The sequence below is a fragment of the Sorex fumeus genome, unplaced genomic scaffold, assembly GCF_029834395.1.
Source record: "Sorex fumeus unplaced genomic scaffold, SorFum_2.1 ptg000013l, whole genome shotgun sequence".
Classification (NCBI taxonomy): domain Eukaryota; kingdom Metazoa; phylum Chordata; class Mammalia; order Eulipotyphla; family Soricidae; genus Sorex; species Sorex fumeus.
The window spans coordinates 17129687-17155289 of record NW_026606070.1 but is presented as its reverse complement, the minus strand read 5'-3'; the positions used below and the strand labels follow the sequence as shown (position 1 = coordinate 17155289).

The 25603-nt window shown below is 34.0% G+C and overlaps 1 protein-coding gene across 1 annotated transcript in view; it reads left to right on the top strand.

Moving 5' to 3' along the window:
- The window catches only part of ODAM (odontogenic, ameloblast associated), a 40266-nt gene extending 15356 nt beyond the window's left edge, over positions 1 to 24910 (top strand). Inside the window, exons 10-11 of the mRNA XM_056111170.1 lie at positions 8541 to 8618; positions 24890 to 24910. Coding sequence (XP_055967145.1) covers positions 8541 to 8618; positions 24890 to 24910 — 99 coding nt within the window. The remainder of the gene's footprint in view (positions 1 to 8540; positions 8619 to 24889) is intronic.
- The last annotated feature ends 693 nt before the right edge of the window (positions 24911 to 25603 follow it).

Below are 25603 nucleotides of genomic sequence, written 5' to 3'. Positions count from 1 at the left end.
ATGTTATTGATTTATAATTAAACCCACTGATATCAGAGAATATGTTCTATATCATTTTAATTCTTTGAAATTTATTGATGATGTCTATAGCTCAGACATACCCTTTTTATGCGTGCCAGCTATGCATTAAAAATGAATAGATTGTTTTAAGGTTGATAACCCCAGGTTTTATAAATACCCATTGAATCAACTTGTTTTATTGACTTATTCAAATTTACTGGATTTTGTCAGTTAAAGAAAATGTAAAAGAGTGGGCACCAATATGATAGAAAAGGATGCTTTGTCATACTGGGTGGAAAATATGACAAAACTCAAGTGATCACAGGATTCTATGAAAGGTTGCACAGAGGAAGCATGTAACATGAGTCCGTGGTCCCTGTGGTCACTTCTAGTTAAATATTCATAGCATTTAAATCTTCTTTGCAGAAAATTCAGTGACTTATTTGTCTACATGATGTAATTCTTAGAGAAACGAAATTACAGATTTTTAATCCCTCTTTACTATTCATACGTATGCAAATTTGTTGAAGGTCAGATAATTTTTCATGGCTTTTATAGCACCATAAAAAAGTTGATCCCTAAAGAATGAATACTTAGCAAATTTCTACAAACTGTTAGTCATTGGTATGGGGAAAGATTTCTATTACTATTAATTCGCTGCTAAGACTTCCCATAGTGTGACTTAGAATGTGTATTTCCTTCCCACTAATTCAATTCCATTAATAAGAATAGGAGTATGAGATTTTATATTTTGTAGTTGCTAAATCTGTTCTGGGAGGTATTCTGGTCCCTGTTTACCAGAGTCTGGAAATAGTACATTTGAAGAGTAAAACTGTCATGTCACCATTTTTATTGGCTACATAAACACCCACATAGTCACCCACCTTTCCCTTGAATTTTTGCAGAGGTGGAAGTTTTAAACTTTTATTTTTGTATAGACTACTTAAAAAAACTTGATATGCTAATTTAACTTCTGCCATCTGAATAACCCCAAACAACCCTAAACATTCTTTTATGACCTGTCCAGGTTCTGAATGCCACTCCCTACTATTCCTGAATCAATGACTTGTCTTATCTGATTGTAAAATATAATAAAGAAAGTTAAACCAATGATTGCTTTTAATGTGACTTTAAAAAATCTGTTCTATATAATATTTGGATATACTTGGATAACACTACGTTCACCAATACTTATGACCCATTAATCCAAAATTATATTATATAAGCAAACATGAAATAGTGTGTAAAATTATGTGAAATGGTTATATATAATACAAGCAAGAAATACCTGCACTTCAATAGGGAAAATTTGAGTTTTTATGCAAATCAATCTTTATTTTTCTGAACTTGAGAATTTTTCATTCTTTCTATTAAAGTAGAGCTGGGGCAATAGCACAGTGGGTAGGGCATTTGCCTTGCACGCGGCCAACCCAGCTAACCCTGCCGCTCTCGGAGAGCCCGGCAAGTTACTGAGAGTATCTCCCCCACACAACAAAACATGGCAAGCTCCCCATGGCGTATTCAGTATGCCAACTACAGTAACAACAAGTCTCATGATGGAGACATTATTGGCCCACTCGAGCAAATCGATGAACAATGGGAGGAGAGTGCTACATTGCTATAAAGTGAGTGCTAATCTTTTCAAGTTTATTAGGAACTAGTAAACAGAATGTTTTCTAAAAATTTAAAATCAATAGTATGGCAAATTACCAATTACATTTTACCTAGAGTAGATACTTCTTATATTTTTGCCACTTTTTATAATCTTTCTCTTTCGTTGACAACTAAAATTTAGGGTAAATATAAATAGAATTTAAAAATGCAAACTAAAATATATTCAGCATATAGGAAAAATACACAGAGAAATAGAGAAATAATAGAGCAAGTAAGGTGTTTGCCTTGTACACAACCAACCTGGATCCAATCCCCAGCACCACATATGATTCCCCCAAATCTGATCCCTGAATGCAGAGAGCCAGGAATATGCTCTGCACACTATCAGGTATGGCTCCAAACTCAAAATAAAGAAATAGAAAAATTTTAGTATGTTCTTTATGTAAAATGCCAGAATTATTTTTAAAATGTATTCAATCCAAGTTCACAACAACAGATGCATGAGTAGACAGTGTGGTACTGCTTATGGGTTTGGAGTTGAAACTTGAAACCCTATTATTCAAAGTACCTAAATATAAAGGAATATACCTGATAATCTTTCAATTCCTGTATTGCAAATCATAATGCTGAAAAGGAAAGAGAGAGCGAGTGGAGAGAGAGATAGAAAGAGAGAGAGAGAGAAAGAGAGAGAGAGAGATTCTGCCATCTGCCATAGAGGAGAGAAATTAGGGACATTGGTAGTGGGAAATGTACACTGGTCAAGAGGTGGGTGTTAGAATATTATCTGACTGAAACCCACTCATGAAAAGCTTTGTAACTGTGTGTCTCACGATTATTCAATTAATAAATAAATGTTTTATTAATATAACCTAAAAGTACCTAAATAAAAACATTAGTTTTGGCATAAAAAGAAATATATAAACAAATAAAATCATATAACCACCACAACAGAAGACAGTGTGTTGTTTGCAATAATTTTCAGCCATAAACAATACTGTCATTTTATAAAGTTGGTTCGACAGGGAATTATGCTAATTTTTAATAAATAAGTAAAGGAAATTCTCATCCCGTCCCCGCTCTCCCAAGTATATATTTTTCTACAACATTGTCCCAGGGTTCCCCTTTCCCTTTATCTCAGCACCTTATTTCCCACACACACACTCCACGTCTCATTGTCATTGTAAGCTATATTTGTGTGCATGATTTAAAAAACTAAACTAATAGTAGAAGAGAGTAAATAAGCAGTTTTTAGGAACTGACGTGGGGATTGGAATAGGTAGAGAAATGATGGTTTTCAAAGGTGCAATCTTCCCATTATAAGATTATTAAGCTCATGATAACGGAATACTTTAAATAGCTGCCCACCTACCAGATGGTCAGACGTCTTCATCAAGATCATGAACGATCGGTTTGAGGCTCTTCATGTTCCTAGAGTGAACAGACGCCTTTGGGCTACACTAGCACGCGACAGGGACAAATGGAGACGTTACTGGCGCCCACTCGAGCAAATCGACGATTAACGGGAAATCAATTGATCAAGTGAATGGAATACTATATTATATATCTGGGAGTCACTGAGACAGGCTCTTAAATGGTCTCACCACATTCTTACCAAAAGGATAAGAGGAGGTGGTGCATATATTTAACAAATATATTGGTAACTATTTTGAAATGTATGCATATAATACATCTTATTATACAAGTTATATTTATCCAATGCTTCCTACTCAAATATAAATCACTTTATTTATATTTGAATACTGCCCTCAATGTTAGCAGTTTTTTTAAGAACTAACTCCTGGAAAGAATAAAAGGAAATGAAGAAAGATTCATTATAAGAGATTTTGTTGTGGGACTTGGAGAGATAGCATGGAAAGGCCTTGCACACAGGCAACCTAGTTTCGATCGTCAGCACTACATATAGTTCCTTAAGTCTCACCAGGAGTGATTCCTGAGCACAGACTTAGGAGTAAACCTTTAGCAGAGGTGTTAACTCAAAATAAAAATCTAAGTAAATAAAAGTGTAAAATAAGAAAATAATTTAGTTATATAATTCAATACCACTCAGCTAAGGTTTCATTTAAAAAATGAAACCTTGCAGTCTGTTTCTACAGAATGGACCTGGGGAGGAGTGGTATCACATTAAGCACCTTAAGTCAGAGGGAGGAGAACCAATACCAGGTGACTTCACTCACCCACGGGATACAGCAAAGCAAAACAAGGAAGCAAGGAGGATCAAATGATGACAAACCTGAGACTTGGATTACAAAATCTAGATAACTAAGCAGTGGGGAAGAGAGGTGGGAGGGAATGAAGAGGTGAACTAAAGGTGACATAGGAACATAGGTAGAGGATTTGGGGACTTTGGTGTGAGGGGAAGTGTACAGTAACATTGTACAGCAATATCCTAAATGCTACATTTTTACAACCGTATTTCCTTAACTCTAATATAACAAAATTTAAAAAATTTAGTTGTACAAAAACTGATGAAATATAAAATAGATTCAAGGATAGAAAAATCTTTGACGTTAAAATTGAAGTAAGTTCAAATTTTACAATGGCGTATACAGTATGCATAGATATTTAAATCAATTTTGCATGTTTTTACAGGGACCACTCAGAGTTTCTTTAACTCCAGAAGTGTTCAGAAGTACTAGGACTACATTTGGTGGTCTAATAGTAGCTGGAGTACAAAGTCACTGCCAAAAAAATCAAACTCAGGACTTCCTACAAACTAGGCATATGTTCTGCCAATTCAACTACCTTTCTATTTTCTGACTCTAAAAAAATTTAGAATTCTACTTTTAATAATAGTTGATGATTTTATCCTTCCTATTGTGTTAAGTAATTTTTAATTAGATAACACTTTAATAATTAAAGTGTTCCATAGGTACACTTTGATGCTTCCAACACAGTCTATTGATCACTAAAGAGCTAACGGGCTCAGTAAGATTTTTTAAAAATCAAAACATGGGACTGAAGAGATACTACAGAAATTAGGTACTTGCCTTCCATGTAGCCACTCTGGTTCATATCCCTGGCACCACATATAATCCACAAGCACTGCCAGGAGTGATCCCTGTAAACAGACCCAAGAAAATCCCCTGAGTACTGTTAGGTGTGCTTCCCCCAAATCAAATAAAATTTTTATTTAAAAAATAAAAGTCAGAATCATGAAAAATTTTAATCTCATCTTTAATATTTTATTTTCTTAAAGTCATACTACCAAATAGATTTTCTGTTAGTACAGATACCTCCATTATATTTAGAAAATAATTTCTATATTTTTATGATAACTTTATGTAAATTATCTTGTATAATTATTAAAGAGAAAATTAAATAAATATATGAATAACATTATATACAGTGATATACCTTGAATACAATATATACAATATATACAATATATACAAAATTTGCGAAAGCACAGCGGGTAGGGCGTTCGCCTTACAAGCGGCCAACATGGCCGACCCGAGTTCGATTCCTCCGCCCCTCTCTGAGAGCCCGGCAAGCTACCGAGAGTATTCGATATGCCAGACACGTAACAACAAAATCTCCAATGGAGAACGTTACTGGGCCCGCTCGAGCAAATTGACGATCAACGGGAGGGCCTTTACCTTTACCTTTACCTTTACAAAATTTGAAATAAACAAACCCACAAATAAGTAAATTCAGTACTCATTCAGCCAGTTTGAATGAAATAGTTGGTGTTGGTTATTCCTTCCTGATTTCAATCCATTGTTATATGTGATGACTCACAGAATAACAACTGATCCTAGGGATAAGGTCTTCAAGCCCCATCAAACCGCAGACTTCACCATTCCATCCACTTCTGAGTGAATAAAATAACCCCAAAACAGTAGAACAAGTCACTTACATTTCTCGCTGAAGCATCTGACAGAGAATCGACTGAAAAAATTGAGGTATGAAAAGTCTTAAGTAAAATTATAAAATAAGATGGTCAATATTTAAGTTATTGCATCTTGCATCACTGCTGAATTTTGTAAACTTAGTAATCAGACAATTATTTAAGATATACAGTTAACAAAACTTTTTTTAAAACACTATCCAGACATAGTGTGTGAATACTTTGAAGAGCTCATGAGTAGATCTTTATGTAGGTGGAGTGCTGGTGTTGAAATACTGAGTCTGGCAGAGCTTACGGTTCATCATTTTTACTTTTATCTATTTCTAGTCAGCAAACAGAGGAAATATGTATTGTATCATGTCTTAAAAGTTTGAAAAACTGTCAAGTATTTTTGCAGTCTCCAGTTTTATCTTAAAATTTTCCATACTTAGAGTCTTTCTATAAGTGATTCTAATATATAAATTAGGTGCTCTTCTATAAAATTTGAATTTATGTATCATTAAGATGCATCTACTTTATTCAAAGTCATTGACTTCATTTTTCACTATGTAGCAATGAAACATAGCAGTTGTTAATTATGCCATGTCCCATCTACATGAAATGGCAAAGTCTGTGATATGGTTTACCTCTTTGCTTAATGTGGTTTGAAATTCATTGGTTATCTTTCTGTTATAAACGTCCCGCTTGGATCATATCCTGTCTAAAACCTTCCTGAACTTATCATTACTTCTCACATGATACACTGCTAATAGTCTGCAATTTTGTATACAGTGTTTATTATATTTTGCCTTACTTTATAAGAAATGTGTCTCTCTGAGCCAGAGCAATGGTTTATTTTGCTTTGCATGTGGGAAGCTTGAGTTTGGTCCTTGATCCTATCTGGTATCCAAGTTTGGCCAGAAGCAACATCCAAGCACAGACTGAGGAGCAGTCTCTGAGTACTATCAAGTATGGCCTGATATTTTTTATTTTATTTTGTTTTATTTTTATTTTTCGGTCACTCCCAGCGACGCTCAGGGGTTACTCCTAGCTCTGCACTCAGGAATATTACTCCTGGCGGTGCTTGGGGGACCATATGGGATGCTGGGAATCAAACCCAGGTCGGCCACGTGCAAGGCAAACATCCTACCCCTGTGCTATTGCTCCAGCCCCTGGCCTAATATTTTTAATTAAAAAAATCTGTATCTGTTTGTCTTATTAATTGCCAAAAATTATGTTTTTCATTATAACCCTGACAACATCTATGCACAATGCTATATAAATAGAAGTTATGCTAGATTTGTAAATATGTCTATCTACCAGCAGTATATAGATATATGTATAAGATTTGTGCTTTTAGTTATGTATGGTCTTCTGGTAGAATTGAAAAACTTACTAAAATTTTAAAATCTTGTCATAAATGGCACTTGATATTTTTAAATTCCAACTTTATTTTTTAATTAACATGATAAAATTCATGCAAATTTTAATGCATTTTCTTTTATATTTAATCTTCTTGTACTTAATGCATTTTTCTTTTATATTTAATCAATCTTTTGTCATATTTGGAAGACACTGAGAGTTAATAAAATTCCATTAGATTCCTGACTTCTAATTATAAAGTCACCCAAAAAATAATAAAAATTACATTTGGGATTGGCATATGGTTAATATTTAACTTTAAATAGGAAACTTTCAAATGTATTAACCTATAACAATGTACTTACAAAACTCTGTAAAACTAGGGACTTACAAGGCTTAAAATATCTGTATATCTGACTTCTTGAATTTTATCTAATCAATGATCAGATTACTTTGCAAATAAAAGAATAAAAAAAATTGAGGAAACTTAAAGAAAAATCCCCTTGCCATCTTCTATCATCAAACTTAATTCTTTTCTTTCAAAATCCCCTATGCCTTTGCATAAACATAATCCAAAATGACAAAAAAGAAAATTAATGCAAAAGATAATATTCATTAGAAATAACTACATGTCTGTATTTGAACTTAAGCAATATATACAAACTAACTGCATTGACAACATATTTTTATTTTATTATTTTTTTATAGTGCGACATCATGAGGTACAGTTGAAGACTTACACATTTTTGTGCTTGGGTTTCAATTATACAATGATCAAATGCCCATCCCTCCACCAGTGCCCATTTCCCACCACCACGGATCCCAGTAGCCCTCCCACTTCCCATCCCCCCATCGCACCCTGCCTCTGTACCAGGGCATTCCCTTTTGTTCTCTCTCTCTTTGACAACATATTTTAATCCATTCTCCTACATTATTTATTGAATATTTTCTATTATATGATATTATAATTTTTTAAGTAATTTATCTCAGCTTTCTCAAATATTAGCAACAATAATTGATTTACTATAAAAAATGAATACACTATGGAAATTAAAAATGGGACAAAATGTTTTGTGACCTTCCTTTACCAAATGTTGAAAATAGTTTCTCCTAAGTAGCATTAATTTTTTATTGTCTATAGCTTGCAAAATTCCATCAACTAAATTCACTTCATGGTCATTATTAAATAATATGTTTTATGAACTTCAAGAGATCACTAAATAGGAAGAGATAATAATAAGTAGAGAGATAATTCAGCAGATAGAGTTCTTGCCTTACATGCAGCTAAACTAAATTAATCCCAGCATCCCATGTGGTTCCCCAAGCAAAGCCAGGAGTGTCCCCTGAGCACAGAGACAGGAATAACCCCGAAGACAGCTGAGTATGACCCCAAAACAAACAAAAATAGAGGTCACTAAATAGCTGCTTACACCCACACTAACATTCTGTGTTAAACTGAGGTAGGATTCATCCCAGATTTACTTTTATTGACATATAAAGAAAAGTAGCATTCTCAAATAATACTTGAATATTTATTTTTACAATAATTCATGTAATACTATAAAATTGCAACACACTTTTAAATCAACTTTTAAAAAGTCATTGAATGAGATACCTAAAAATTTGTTAGTGACTGGTCCAAAACAAAGAGCTAATCATAATATAATCCATTCTACAACTCGAATTTCTGAATTTCCATTAACATTTGATTTTACAGACTTCTGGGATATTTCGGAACAAGATGAAAGTCCTCCTTCTATTTATGGCCATCTTGGCCATAACTGTTGGTTTCCCAGTAAGTACTCATTTCCACATTCCTGAGTATGTGTTTTTTTCATTCTAATACATAAATCTTAGAAATTCTTATGTTCCAGTGCTGTGTACTAATTTACAAGAACATCAAACACCATCACTTTATTTTGTTCAAGAAACTATCTGTCGTATACTGTTCAGTACATACTTCAATTTGATAAAGCCTCTATTTATTCATCTATTTATTTGGTATTGGAGCCATACCCAGTGGTGTCAGAGCTTGCATCTGGTTTTTTGTTTAGGGATCACTTCTGGAGTTGCTCAGGCTGTCATATGTGATGCTGGGAGTCAAAGCAGTGGTCTACCATACGTAAGGCAAAGGCCTTGCTTCTACATCCTTGTAGTGATCACTTTGATGCATTTAAAATGCATATTAATAATCAGAAACTGTTCTACAATATCTATAGACCATGAAATCCCATTTTTTTAAAAATAAAAGTATATCATTTACAAGTAAAAAATATTTTCTTTATAGTATGTATTGCATGAACTGAGTTAATTGTATTGTTTTAGGTCTCTCAAGATGAGGAACAAGAGAAACAAAATGTAAGTTGCATTTTCTCATCTTAACATTTGTGCTTTCATGTGAAATATCTATAACCATGACAAAAAAATATTCTTTTATCCAACATTCTCAATCTCTAGAGAAATTTGTATAGAGTCTGAGAATTAGAATTCAACAATGGCTTAATCCTCAGAAACTTGACTGTATATATAAAATGAATTTTATGGCTTATTATCTTAGCATCTCATTTAACAGTGTGATGATGATTGAATCTCAAATCCTCTACAACCAATTATATTGCATTTTTAGTAAAATTGCCTAATATTTTAAAGACTCCTGATTATTCAGATCTCCACTGTAATTAACTCTACAAAGTCCAGTTCAACAAAGGCAAAAAGTAATTTAAATTTAAGAAAATCAGAGATGGAGTCTCAAGTTTGAGCAGTCCCATCCCACTAATGGCGAGTTTATTAAAGAATTATGCTGAACTATACAATAAGAAAAATAAAATGCATTCAAGAAAATTAAAATTTTGAAAGAGAAGCTTTTGTTTTTTTTTTGTTTTTTTGTTTTTTTTTTTCCCCTTTATTTTATTTTATTATTTTAAAGTTGTAGATTTACAATTTTTTGTGCTTTGGTTTCAATTATACAATGATCAGATACCCATCCCTCCACCAGTGCCCATTTTCCACCACCATGGATAATATCCCTCCCACCCCCATCCCCCCATCCCCCCGTCTCTGTGGCAGGGCGATCCCCTGTGTTCTCTCTCTCCTTTTGAGTGTTGTGGTCTGCAAAAGAGGCATTGAGTGGCAAACATGTTCAGTCCATAGTCTACTTTCGACATGCATCTCCCCTCCTGGGAGGATCCTCCAAACATCCTTTATTTGGTGCTCCCTTCTCTATCTGAATAGCCCTTTCCTCCAGGATACCCGGCTGGCCTCTAAGTTATGGAGTAATCCTCCTGGTGCTGATCTCAGCTATTCTTGGGTATTAATCTCATACTTTGTTACTTTATATCCCCCAGATGAATGCAATCTTTCTATGTCTATCCCTCTCTTTCTGACTCATTTCGCTTAGCATGATACTTTCCATATTGTACCACTTGTATGTAAATTTCATGACTTCATCTTTTCTAAGAGCTACATAGTACTCCATTGTGTAGATGTACCAAAGTTTCTTTAACCAGTCATCTGTTCTTGGGCATTCAGGTTTCTTCCAGTTTCTGGCTATTGTAAAGAGGGCTGCAATGAACAAACAAGTGCAGATGTCACTTCGACTATACATTTTTGCCTCTCTGGGATATATTCCCAGGAGTGGTATTGCTGGGTCAAATGGGAGCTCAATTTCTAATTTTTTGAGAATCGTCCATACTGTTTTCCAGAAGGGCTGAACCAGTGGACATTCCCACCAACAGTGAAGGAGTGTCCCTTTCTCGCCACATCCACGCCAGCATCGGTTGCTTTTGTTCTTTTGAATGTGGGCCAGTCTCTGAGGTGTGAGATGGTATCTCATTGTGGTTTTGATCTGCATCTCCCTGATGATTAATGATGTAGAGCATTTTCTCATGTGCTTTTTTGCCATTCGGATTTCTTCTTTGAGAAAGTTTCTGTTCATTTCATTGCCCCATTTTTGGATGGGGTTGGATGTTTTCTTCTTGTGGAGTTTAACCAGTATTTTGTATATCCTGGATATCAACCCCTTGTCAGATGTGTATTCGGTGAATATCCTTTCCCATTCTGTAGACTGTCTTTGTACTTTGGTCACTGTTTCTTTGGAGGTGCAGAAGCTTCTTAGTTTAAGATAGTCCCATTTATCTATCTCTGTTTTCACTTGCTCGGCCAGTGGCGTGGCATCTTTGAAGATACCATTAGGAGAAGCTTTTGTTTTTAAGAATTTATTTATGCTTGTATATATCTAGAGATATTAATATCTGAAAGTGTGGTTTTTAAGGCAAAAATATAGACAATGATAAGAATATTGAATAGGGATAGGGATATAGATATAAAACAAAAGAAAGTGAAAGAATGAAAAGCCAAGGAACTGGTGTCTATACCTAGTTTGAACAAAAACTGTGAGAACTTTATAGATCACAGTATATTAATAAAAATAAATGTTAAATAAACTTGTAAAAAGGCAAAAGAAAAGTTTTTATATCCAATCATCAATCCCTTTTCCTTTCACTTTATAGTTATAAAAGTGATTTTAGGTTTGTAAATCTAAAAAAAAAAGCATAACTGAAACCCAAGCACAAAAATTTGTAAATATGAAAAAAAATTTATTTTAGGAAAAATGAGATATGAGTAACTGGTTGTGATCAATTAATTGCAAATACCACTGCACTCGGATTAGCTGGAGAGATAGCACAGCAGGTAGGGCATTTGCCTTGCACACACACACCCAGATTTGATTCCTTCACCCCTCTCGGAGAGCCCGGCAAGCTACCAAGAGTATCTCGCACTCATAGCAAAGCCTGGCAAGCCACCTGTGATGTATTTGATATGCCAAAAACAGTAACAAGTCTCACAATGGAGACGTTACTGGGCCCGCTCGAGCAAATCAATGAACTACAGGAGGACAGTAACAGTGACAGTGAGATATGAGTAAAATGGTAAAAGGAGATCATTTTCTCTGTGTAATTTTCTTATTATTTGTAAATATTGAAAAGTAAATCCCTAGTCATACTAAACATTGGATAGACAGATGATTTTAAACTGGCTAAAACTTCTATTTAAAAGTGAGGACCCTTATGCTAGAGATTTAGCTAAAGGTTTTCACTTTTACCAAGAGTCAATGAACTTTTTAATTTCTTTCAACAGGTCAGTAGGAGCATTGAACCAAATTCACAATTTTATTACCCCTCTTACCAATATCCATATGGCTTCTACCTACCATTCTTTTATCAAAGATATCCATGGTTTCGATTTTACTATATTCCTATTCCAATACCGTTCCCTGTTCCTACCACTACCCCTATCCCTACTGATCAGCCGTAAGCAGAGACCCAGTGCAGTTTAAAAGGAAATGAGAGGTAAGTACATGTAGTTCAAAGCATGGATTTTTTGTTGGCGGTGGTGTTGTTGTCTTAAATTTCTAAAGCATCATCCTTTGAAGAATATTCAGTGCTTGAATTTGGTTTCTTTCAAATACAATTTCTCCCATAGAAACTGTTAGGGACTCTATCGTAGATGTGTTTATGAGCCTTTCCATGATCTGAATCCCTCATTTCCTATGATATAATATATATGAAGCCTCTCCTACTGAAATATTATGGGGGCTGAAAAGAAAGTACAAGGGTAAGGTTTAAGATATTTTAGAGATTAATTTTTACATTTTCTCTATAATCAGCTTTGAATTTTGGCCCTGAGTCAGAAGGCTAAAGACTGAAAACCTTAATCAAAGAAATCTCCATAGATAAACCTGCAGATCTGGATTCCAAGATAAACCTCAAGTTATTCTTAGAAAAATTGTATATTTCTTTGATCAACATTAAAATCCCAAACAATTTCTGATTGTCATATTATAACAGAATCCTAAAGGTCAGATAAATCCATAAAAAAGAAATCTTTATCTCCTTATTGTATCATAAGTAAAGTGAATGTCTTGTCAATTACCTAAGTAAGGTGAATGGCTTGTCAATTACTTTATGAGGTAATTTATGTTGGAATGCTTGATCCTTTACCTAATGAGGTAATTTACGTTGGAATGCTTGATACAGTTCTTGTATTCTAGGACACAAGAACTTTTATGTAATACATATTGGAAGTTTCGCCTTCCTTCCTATATCTAGTCAGTTTTTCTCTAGTAGAAATCAAATTAATCTTTCAATTAGATATAGTTATATGATAACATTTATAATTTAAATGTAAAATGCAAGTTCGTAAAAAAAATACCTGTTAAGTCAGTGATTCTTTGTCTCTTATTTATTTCAGGTAACTCTAAAAATGTATGTGAGCTACTTCCCTGAAGGATAAACATTCCAATAAATAAAATTAATGCAATGAAGTAATGTATGGTGTTCTCTCATTAATACCTTTAATAGTCATCTGTAGTAAGTTTTAAAGAAAGATATGAATTTTCTAATTTCTAAATTTGCCTTGCTATTAGGAACCCAAAATAAATTGTAACATAATATACATATCTTGAGAACTATCCTTCTAGAGAAATTATGGTATGTGAGGGTGACCAAAATCAAACCGTCCTGCATTTAGAGTTCATTCAGAAGCTATGCTAAACAGTTGCACTGACTGTGTAGCCAAGGACTAGAGACATATTTCATTTAAGCCAATTTTTCACTAATTTAGTTTCAGTATTCAATTGGGTTGATAATATATATGCATATATATTATGTCATGTTGCATATATACTATGTCATATTGCATAAGCTTATATATAATAAGCTATTAAGCTTGATGGGTGAAAAAAGAATACTAAAACTACTGTTTTAAATTTCAAAAGACTCAAATTTAGACAATTCAAAAGTAGTGCTTCTATTATGCCTATGGTTTGTTTATGTTTGCCATGTCATATCACCGAATTTTCAGAAATCATACAGTACTCACAATTAAGATGTGGGAAAATTGAAGAATCATGAAAGTCCTGCAGACTTAAATAGAGTTAATGTGTAATGGGGAAAAGTTATAAACTGGAATACATAACTGAGCTATGTTCTAATTTCAGCAGCATCCTTACTAAAACTAAATCTGAGTCCAGGATAGTAGAATCGAATACTATTAAAGCTCTATTTTCATGTTACTTAAGAGAACCCTATACTCTAAGACTATGACTGCCACTCATCTCCTAAACTGTTAATCTAGATGAAACACTGCTCTCACAGTTATCTTTCAAAATATATATTTACCTTTAATTCTGGGCTGGAGCCATAGCTCAGAGGGTAGGGCGTTTACCTTGCATGCAGCAGGCCAACCTGGCCAATCCAGGTTCGATTCCTCCGCGCCTCTCAGAGAGCCCGGCAAGGTTCCGAAAGTATCTTGCCCTCATGGCAAAGCCTGGCAAGCTACCCGTGATGTATTCGATACGCCAAACACAGTAACAAGTGTCACAATGGAGACGTTTCTGGGCCTGCACAAGCAAATCAATGAACAACGGGAGGACAGTGACAGTGACAGTGACCTTTAATTCTAATTACTCAAATACTTTAGAGACCTACAATATTAAATTCATTTTTCTCTGCATGACTATAAGCACTCAAAATTTTAATCACAAGCTTCATTTTTAGAGACCTCCCTCCCTTTGTCACCGGCATCAGGCAGATTACCTTCCATCCCTATTGCGGCTCTGGGGCATTGCCAATAATCTATACAACCAACTCTACTCATCTTCACTAACACACAGCTGTGCCTTTGCTATGGTCTTTATTTCTCACTGTTTATGTTCTATTTGTTTTCCATAACCAATTTTCAATACTATTCTTTCATGAAGATTTTTCTCTTGCTCTGAACAGAAATAAGTCACCTTGACCCTCGTCCACTGCATTTTATTATAACTTTGGATAATTAATCACATTTTTACCTTCTAATTAAAAATTCATTAACATCTCTATACCCTTCTTCAGGGGACTATAAATTCCTAGCATATTATAATGCTACTACTCTCCATTGAATAACAAAATAGAAGGTACCAGTTAACAAATAAAAATAGAAAACATAAATAAAACTTCAAGAGTTTTATTAAATTTAATTAATAAAAGGCCTAATGTGAAATAAAAGAGCTTTTATATCTGATTATATAAATATAAGTTAATGATTTTGTGAAGACAAACAAGTACACATATTACATATGCTTTAAAAGATTTCACTTTTCTGTAAGGTATTGAAAAAATCAAGTTCAAAGGCTTTAGTTTATCAAGTGCATATAATCTTTCATATTATGTACTTGTATATTCAAAGGTTTCATAAACACTTTGGAAGAACAACTTGTCCTGGTAATCAGTTCTCCTAAATTTCATAATGAGCATTCTAGAAACAAACCTTTAAAGGAGGAAAGCAGCAGATGGTGATGAAAATGAACTATCCTGGAGAACATCTTAAAAGTCATCCAAGTTTCTACTTGCACAATGAGCCTTTCATGGTGTCACAATTGCAGCCTTTATCCTCACACATAAGTTATCAGGAATAAAGATTGTATTTCTCCCCCAACGGTTTAAAACTAGCTCAGAGAGGGAAATTCGGTCTTGCTATCAGCTGACTACAAATCAAGGCCTAATGAGCCTCCTGGCAGGACTTGAATGGGTAAATTGTTGACTTTGTTGCTCATGTTCAGCAATTAGAGGTTCTTCAAATATTAAATATTCACTTATTGAAGTAAGTGGTTCTAGTTAAAACCACAGAAAAGGCAACAGGAAAACCAAGCCATCCTTAGCATAGTGTTAAATTTTATAAGGATTGCTTTCTATTGATATTTTAGTTGCCATATTAGAAACCGTTACATGACTTAAGAAAAGCACCCAGTAAGAACAAAACCAAGTTTGCTATTTTTTGTCTTAATTTATGCCCTAAACTCTCAAATTAGAACTTTTATTTTGCTCACTTCAAATTATGTTACTGATATTTCTGGTGGAAGAAAAAAATATACATTGCCATTACTTTCAACTACTAGGTTTGTGAAGCAAATAAATTCTATTAAAATCAACCAGTTATTTACTCCTTAGATTTAAGAAACATCATTTTCCATGCTCAAATCTTTGATTTTTATCATTGACGAAGTGATTTTTCTTTAAATCTGTCAAACCCCCATTTTCTTTTATAACCTACTGTTAGGTTTTACAGATAGGATTTACTAAAACATTTTCAAAAGTTGTCTTCTTGAAGCATTAATATCAGAGGACTGGGTAAAAAGTACTATTCAGGCTCAAAATCTCTTAAATATTTTTACATATATAGATATGGTAGCCTTCTACATATACAAATATGGCTTTTATTGTTGTTATTTTGGTCTTTTTTAGTGCTCAGTGCTGGGGATTTCTCTTAGGGACTCAGACATACATGGCAGCATTTTGGCACTGAGCTCCATCATGACAGTGACCATTTAGAAGATCATTTTACCTAACTATATTTCCCGGAACCAAATAGACCATATAACAATTCCCAATTCTTCCAAAAATAGTTGATGAAAACTAGTCTGTTTCTCAACATACTGTTCTAAAATGTAACTTCATAAAACCCATTATTGAGGCACTGCATTCATGTGGAGTTTTTTAAGTACCATTATTGAAAAAGGCTTTTTTCAAATAGTTACTATAGATCTAAATTTATATCTACTGTTCTGTTAGTTTCATAGTGAAAAGACTCGCATGGTCCCATATAATCTCTCATATTTCACTCATTCACTAAAATAATTGAATGCTTATTTTGTATCATTGTGTTAAAATGATTGATTTAAACATAAGGACTTTGTTTAAGAATCGTATGACTAGACATTCTTAACAGTAGCCAGAATCTGGATAAAACCTGAGTGCCCTAGAACAGATGACTGGTTAAAGAAACTTTGGTACATCTACACAATGGAGTACTATGTAGCTGTTAGAAAAGATGAAGTCATAAAATTTACATACAAGTGGTACTACGTGGAAAGTATCATGCTAAGCAAAATGAGTCAGAAAGAAAGGGACAGACATAGAAAGATTGCATTCATCTGGGGAACATAAAGTAACAAAAGAGGAGGACAACACCCAAAAATAGCCGAGATAAGTACCAGGAGGTTTACTCCATGGCTTGAGGCCAGCCGTACATGCTAGGGGATAAGGCACCTCAGATAGAGAAGGGAGCACCAAATAAAGGGTGTTGAGAGGATCCTCCCAGGATAGGAGATGCATGCTGAAAGTAGACTATATACCGAACATGATTGCCACTCAATGCCTCTTTTGCAAAGCACAGCATCCAAAAGGAGAGAGAGAACAAAAGGGAATGCCAGGCCACAGAGGCAGGGTGGGATGGGGAAATGGGGGGGTGTGAGGAATACTGGGATCAGTGGTGGTGGGAAATGGGCACTGGTGGAGGGATGGGTACTCAATCATTGTTTAAGTGAATCCCAAGCACAAAAATTTATAAGTCTACAACTGTACCTCATGATATTTCACTAATAAAAATTAAATAAAAAAAGAATCTTAGGGCTAGAAAGTTAATACAAAAGGTATTATGCTTGGCACACAGCTAACACCAGTTCAATACCCAGAGTACTTCCGAGAGCAATCCCTGAGCATAGTACCAAGAGTTTCCCTGAGTACTGCCAAATATGGCCCCAAACCAAAAGCAAACAAACAAAAAATTATATTCTAGTGAGGATAGAAAAAAATATACTTATCTTCAACATGTGACTATATACACATAATATACAAGTGTTCCAATAACATATTTCAAGTTTTTTCTAATTTTTAGTTATATTAGAGAGGAAATTTTGATCATACCCAACAGTGCTCAGGGAATATTCCTGGCTTTGTGCTCAGGACTGATCTCTGGCAGTATTCAAGAGATTGTTGTGGTACCTGAGCTTTAACCAGGATAGCTGCTGCCACAGACATTATGCAAAGCAAAGTAAGTGTCTCACCTCCTATATGATCTCCCTGGCCCATTACTACTTGTTTATTTGTTTGACATTTTGTTTTGTTTTACTTTGCTTTGTATTACTGCATGGGTAAACTTCACACTGAATTTGTGGTATCTTTAAAAAAATTATCATTTAGCAAAGTATATATAAAACAATAAAAGTTATTATTTAAATTCATTAGAAGCTACATTAATGAATGTGCAAATGAGTAGATTGTCTTAACCTGGGATTTAAGCCTGTCCGAGAGTCAAAAAGGAAACTAACAAGTATTGCAATAAGATTCTGTTTAGTAGATAGCATTTAGGATATATTTCTTTATGTTAATCCTTTATATATCTACATAGAAGGTAAATATATCCTGATAAGTTAGTTCCTCATGTAAATTATCATAATTCTCTGAAGGGAGTATGTAAAGTCAATAATATCTAGGAATGGTTGAAACTTCTGATAAAAGACTCTGAGTCAAATCAAAGTAGTTGAATCTAGTTAACAACAACTACATAAGCTAGTTATGAATTGACAACTAAAGTTCCTTCCCAACAATAATTTCAGAAAGTTTCTAATTTCTTTTTATTAAACAAGGATTTATAAGTGTTGTAATATAAGACGAAAGTGGAACACTGAAATTTAGCTATAATTACTCTCAGCTTTTCCAACCTTCTCAGGTTAAGTTAGTTGTACTATTCTAATAGAAATTTAGTCTAGGAATATTCCATATCTTGATGCACATATAAAATAAATTAGTAAAATTAATAGTGATAAATTATATTTAATGAATAAATTAAGAAGTCAAATAAATTAGAATTCCAATAGATGTAGATAGTATTGTTGTCCACATTAGGAATTATTGGTGACTATGTCTTCCATCCAGATCCTCCAAATTCCAGTAGGCGGGGGTCACACCCACCACCTGGCCCCCTGGCGCCGTGTAATCCCATCAGCGGCCAAGACTCAGAGACTATAAAATCCAGATCCCGAAACCTTATCAGAACTTTTTTTTATGACATCTTATTATCTCATTCCTACTTTGGACAAACTTGCAGGCTGTCGAATGTAGCCTGCCCACAGGGCAGAGTCTGGCAAACTCCCCGTGGCCTACCAAATATGCCAAATACCAGTAACAATGATGGGTCTCATTCTCCTAAAGAGCCCTGAATATAATCTCAGGGCTAGGATGAAAGAGACGTTACTGGGGCCTGCTCGAGGCAATCGACGATTAACAGGATGATGAAAATGAAATGAAATGTTCTGCCTTCATCTGGAAGAGAAAAGTGATTTCCACTTTTCTATCTAGTTAACCTTGGTTTGATAGTGGCAACTCATATGGTCCTCCACCAGGAGTTTTTCCAGCGTTAAGAGTTTTTCCAGAAATAAGCCATGAAATATGCTGGGTATGGCCAACCCCATTCCCCAATTATTCATTCAAGTACTTATTAATTGTGCAGACATTCAGGTACATTTTTCTTATCAAAGTTATTACTCAGTAATGAGGGGTAAATAAAAATGTGTAACCCAAAGAATCCAAATATATAGTACATTATATATGCCATGCATAGATTCATGCACCAGGGACTATATATGAATTTTACAAATTATTTCACCTGGTGCTATGTTGTAATAAAATAAAAGAGTGAAATAATAGAGTAGTGGAGAAAAGGAAAGAACTACTTGAAAAGGTAACCAGGAAAAAAAAAATCTGAGAAGATATTTATTCAAGTTGATCTTAACAAAATAAAGGAGACACTGGAGATGGAGCGATACCACAGTGGGTGGGGCATTTGCCTTGCACGCGGCCCTGCCCGGCTTCGATTCCCAGCATCCCATATGGTCCCCCAAGCATGGCCAGGAGGAATTCCTGAGTGCATGAATCAGGAGTAACCCCTGTGCACCGCTGGGTGTGACCCAAAAAGCAAAAAAATAAAATAAATAAAATAAAGGAGACACTAATGAAAAAAAAAACTAGGATAAGAACATTCATAAACTATATGCATAAGTAAAAAGTTACTGATTTGGGAAACAATTTGGCATCTTATAGGAACAAAAATGTCACTGAAGTGGCAGTCCCAAGGACTAGTTCAATACTTCTATCATGAGAGCAAAGTGCTAAAACATAGAGTTGGATGGTTAAATCAGTGTCTATGTATGTAGTTGCTCACACAATGGAAGTAGGTAATGGACTCCTGCAGTTTCATAAGCTCACATTTAAAACACTGTGAAACAATACATTTCATGATAAGTGGAATGAATGGTAATCAACTCTCTCTCGCACACGCATATATATAAGTCAGCGGGTAGGGCGTTCGCCTTACAAGCGGCCAACATGGCCGACCCGAGTTCGATTCCTCCGCCCCTCTCAGAGAGCCCGGCAAGCTACCGAGAGTATTCGATATGCCAGACACAGTAACAACAAAGTCTCCAATGGAGACGTTACTGGGCCCGCTCGAGCAAATATATATATATATATATATATATATATATATATATATTTGGCTTTTCTGCTATACCGGCAGTGATCAGGGATTACTCCTAGCTCTGTGCTCAGAGATCATTCCTGACATTGCTTGGGACCATAGTGGATACTGGGGATCCAATCCAGAGGTGGCACATGGAAAGCAAGCGCCCTGCTGCTGTACACCTCTCAGGCAACCATATGCATAATTTCACTATTAACAGTTTCTTACTCTAATGATGCTCCATGCAGATATATATATTTTATCTCTGTGTTTTTCTTCTGGTGGTATTCATTGCACATAGTTTTACTTTGCTCTGTTTCATTGTATTTCTTAGCTATTTCGTTCATACCAGTTTTTATTACTTTAGCTCTTCTTATGGATTTTGAAACTCTGCCATCTTCACCTGAACAATAGAAGCCAAGTATTACAAGAAAATAGGACATCTCAATTCAGTTTGTACAAACTCAATAAACATCCTGTGGTTCTGCTGATTGTTCCTAACTTTCTAAAACATGAAATAGTTCTAAGAAAAAAGGCAGGAATTCTAGAATAACTACAATGCTGACATTATCTCTTGTCTTCATTCTGGCAGTCCTACAATGGTTCTTGTAAATAGCTTGGTTTGGCCATATCTTTAGAGCAAAAATGAAGCCACAGTTAATATTTTCCCAGATGAAAACAAAAAAAATTCTCTTGAGTTATCTAAGAGATTTTTTAGGCATCTGTATTTAAAAGTGTCACCTATATCTCTGAATTTAAGTTTATATGATATTGATTGTATTAGTAAGTAAAAGCTCTCTTGAATCGTAACAGTTATCTCTGATTCAATAATTTAACCCTGTAGATTTAGAATTGTTATATTATTGAAATTTTAAAATATAAGAAAAATATAATTCATAATATATTATGCAATTAAAAAGTACATATGAATGATAATTAGAAAATGCATGTGACAGCATAAATGTCAGTGAATTCATGCTTTATATTGATCAAAATATTTTAACATGGATTTTACTTATAATAAGTTGCTGCAGTGTATGTCAGAGATAGACAGTTTTCTAATTTTTAAACTTCAATACTTGCAATTATGAAGAAAGATCACTAACCATAATTCATAGCATACAGGGCTGGTTGATATTCAGATTCATAAACTAAACATAAATATTTAAAACATAGAAGTCTTTGTCTAATTTTTTTTGTTTCAGCAATAACTTTAAATTTAAATAGGTATGATTAGTTGGTACCTGTATTTTTAAATTTCTCTATATCCCTATCAAACAAACATTCATTCTTTTTTTTTAAAAAAAAAAGTGTGGTTTCTTTTCAAACTTTATGAGTGAGAAAACATTTCCCCATCTCATTTTTCATTTCATCAACTACTATTGACCCAAAGATGACCTTGCTGTCATCAAATCTTTCCTCTTTGTCATCAGCTTCTTATTGGATAAAAAGTAGGAGGAAAATCAATCGCGTGATACAAGTCACTTATAGTCTTCAGTTATTTATCTTGGGTCTTCTCTACAATTGAGTAGCCAACTCAGCCTTCTGCCAAGCAAGACCTGACAGGCACAAGGAAAAGGTAATAATATTGAAATGCCCAAAGAGAATGACTCCTTTTCATGGCAGTTGATAAGGACAGCACTAACGTTAATTTAGAACCACCTTTGCTTTCTTTTTGATTTTATGGGTGAGCTTGAACATGTCTTGGCATCCATTTGATATTGGTTTTAAACATGATACTGGTTTTAGATTCTAAATAGTGTCCTGAACAAGCTTATTTTAACTTTGCTCTTGGTAAAAGTCAAGATTTCATATTAGCTCAACTCATGAGGCTAGGGCAAATTCTGGAAGACCTTTAAGATGATGAAACTATTTCTACGGAGAAAATGTTGAAGCTAACTTTCAGAAAGATGGACATGTAGCAATAACTTAGATTAACCCAATTTCATTTAAAATTTTCTAACTATGTAATTCATAACTATTAGCCATGTTTTAAGAAATATTTTAAAATATGTCTCTTAAAACATCATGATAGTTGAAAAGCTGGAAAATTTCATAAATACTTTCTGCCTTAGCAAGCTATCAAGGCAAATGCAAGTACTCATTGGTTTAACCAATAAGTATGGTTTTATGAGAACTTCATGTTTAATATTAAAAAAAGAGGAATTACTATCAATTTAAAGTATTTGTATGCACATATGTGTGTTGCTAGCATTTTGTGTTAATTGAAAAGAATATGTGATTCACCATAGAAATGTCATTGTCATAATATTAGAGCTAATATATACTTATAATAAAATATTATTGTCTATATTATCTATACTATTTCATGAACATAAAACTTAGGAGAAAATTCTTAATTTTTTAACCATAAGTAGAAAAATAAGTAACATGTAAGCAGTTTTATTACAATTACAATGTCAGTCACAGTCCAATATTAATATTAAATGTATACAATTCATTTTCACAATGTTTTATCTCAATATATATTTCACTGCATAACTATCACAGGGTTTATGGCAAATATTTTTGCAAAGAGTGTAACAATTAAGTGTAGTGCTTTTAAAGGTCATAACTCTATCTTTGTACTGAAGAACAAGGGTAAAAAAAAGAGGGTAAAAAGGGTTAGTAATTATATCTGAAAAGTTAGAAAATAGAAACTCCTTCCTGGGTCCAAGAGATAATACAGCAGGTAGATGCTTCCCTGAAATACCGGGATCTATCCCTGGAACCTAATATGTTCTATAAACCCTGCCAGAAATGAACCCTTAACACAGGAACAAGTATAAATCCTGAGAAACACTGAGTGTGGTCCCAAAACAATAAAACAAACAGTAAAAGAAACTCCATCACCCTCAGTAAAATGTGCATTTTCCTCAGGTTATTTAAAATTGGTCTCACATGAGTTCTTTCATCTAACTGGGTGTTCAGCGTAACATATGTGATACCAGGGATCAAATAAGGGTGGTCACATACTAGGCAAGCACTTTACCCACTGTATTCTTTCTCTGGCCCCATCCAACTCTATATTGCAATTGTTCTGACAGATGCTTGAAGCAGATGTTTTTCGTAACCATTATTGCCTAAGGATTTGAGACTAAAGAAGTCTGATGTGCAACTTCTTTTCAAATTTGGACTGTCACCACAACTCTCTTTTGTAGTGTAAAACTAAAAATTTGAGAGAAACTAACTTCAAATAGATTTAAAAATAATTTATTTCACAAATACAATATGTTTTTAATATTAAATTTTGAAATATTATCTTTCTCAAAGCTTCGATTTAATAGAATGAAGAAACAAATCAGTATGTTGGCTCAGCATAATCTTTTAAAAAGACAAAGTGAATTTTTTCTCTAAATGTTGCTTTTATAACAGCACATTGTATTTGTATATATTTATATTTATAGATTTTTATTAACATAAAAATAATTACATCTGTTCTTTTGTTACTGAAAAAAAAGTTTCAGGACCCATGCACAGACACTCAGTATCCTCCTGTTAAACCAATCCAGAAAATAGACAATTTTTAGAGATCACTAGTTCAAATCCTCCTTATCTGCAAAGTAAGAAATATAAAGTCTAGGCAAGGGAGAATTTTGGTCAAAGTTTTATAAGCTAGACATTGATGGGCTACTTAGTCCTCCAAACAATGTTATATATCAGTCTTTAGTTCCAAGGAATGGTTTCCATTGCTTACAAAGCAATGTATCATTTGGAGTCTCTTTGTTTTTCCAGAACTTTCTTTTTTAACTATATATTTTCCATCTCATAAAGCACACCTTCCAAAATGTCCATGAATATCTTCAATCTTTCCCTCTTAAAAACTTAAAAAGTTTCCCTATTAATGTCTACATAAGCACCTCCTATCTTAGGTGAAATCTCCTACACCCTGCCCCAACCCTCCCAAACACTCCCTCGGCCCACCCACACACACACACACACACACACACACACACACACACACACACACACACGCACACACACACACACTTAGTTGATTCTCTTTAATAAACTACATTTGTAATATTTTCCTACTTTCTTTCATTTTGCAGTAATTTGCACATGTTTCACTTTTCTTTCTCAACTTTTTTTTTAATTGAATCACTGTGAGATACAGTTACAAAGCTTTCATGTTTGAGCTTCAGTCATACAAATGATCAAACACCCATCCCTCCACCAGTGCACATTTTCTACCACCAATGTCCCCAGTATCTTCCCTGCCATCCCAACCCTCCGCCTGCCTCTATGGCAGACAATTTCCCCCATACTCTCTCTCTACTCCTGGGCATCATAGTTTGCAATATAGATACTTAGAGACTAGCACGTTTGGTCCTTTATCTACTTTCAGCACACATCTCCCATCCCGAATGATTCCTCCAACCATCATTGACTTAGTGATCCCTTCTCTATTCCATCTGCCTTCTCCCCCAGCTCATGAGGCAGGTTTCCAACTATGGAACAATATTGCTGACCCTTGTGTCTACTGTCCTTGGGTGTCAGTCTCATATTATGTTATTTTATATTCCATAAATTTAATTTTTTACAAATTCTGAATCATTTTAATAATCTCAATATTTCGTATGCTGCCTCTTTCCTAGTAAATTCTTCAATGTTAAATCATTAAATATTCTTATAATTGTACTTTTAATAATACATCCAAAAGTTACATAAAAAAATTGTGATGTAAATTTTTCTAAAACTTTTACTAAAATGTTTCTTTCACATTAACAGAATCTTGCCTTTCCCCCTTAAAGCAAGAAAACTATGTTCAAAATCAGAAAAAAATTATTAGTTTTGTTTGTTTAATTTTGTTTTATAGGTGCAATGATGAAGGGCTTTTTCTTATCTTTGAATATCCTGGCATTAACCCTGGCTTTTATGGTGAGTTAATTATTTTATTAGTTTATGTTATGGCATATGTTCTAATTATGAATAAAGAAATTATAATCCAAGATTAGAAATCCTTTTAATTAAATTACTACCCTATACAGACCTTCATTTCTTTAGGGACTAAATTCTTTAAAAGAGTAGAAGCTTGCTTAAGCCTTTTCTCCAGTTTTACACATATTAAAACATCTGCCTTTAATATCCAAACATTCTCTTATCTTTTGATATATTTCTTACCATCATAGTTACTGCCTGATTTCTTCCTGTGTTTTTGTTCAGCTTTTTGTTGTTGTGTTTAGAATTTTTCTTGAATTACATGTGTTTCAGGACTATTGGACCAAGAAAAGGTTTTTCTGTTTAAAAAAGTATTGCTTATTTTTATTACTGATATGGCTATTGCTCTGTTTGATTTGTATGCTCATTTGGAATTCTCTGGGGATTATTTCCCAATAGAAATAAACATAAGGTAATGTTACAATACTTTTTAGACTGAATATACTTGGAGGGTACTAGTCCTTGTTTTAAACTTCTTTTTTTTTATTATTTGGTTTGGTTGGT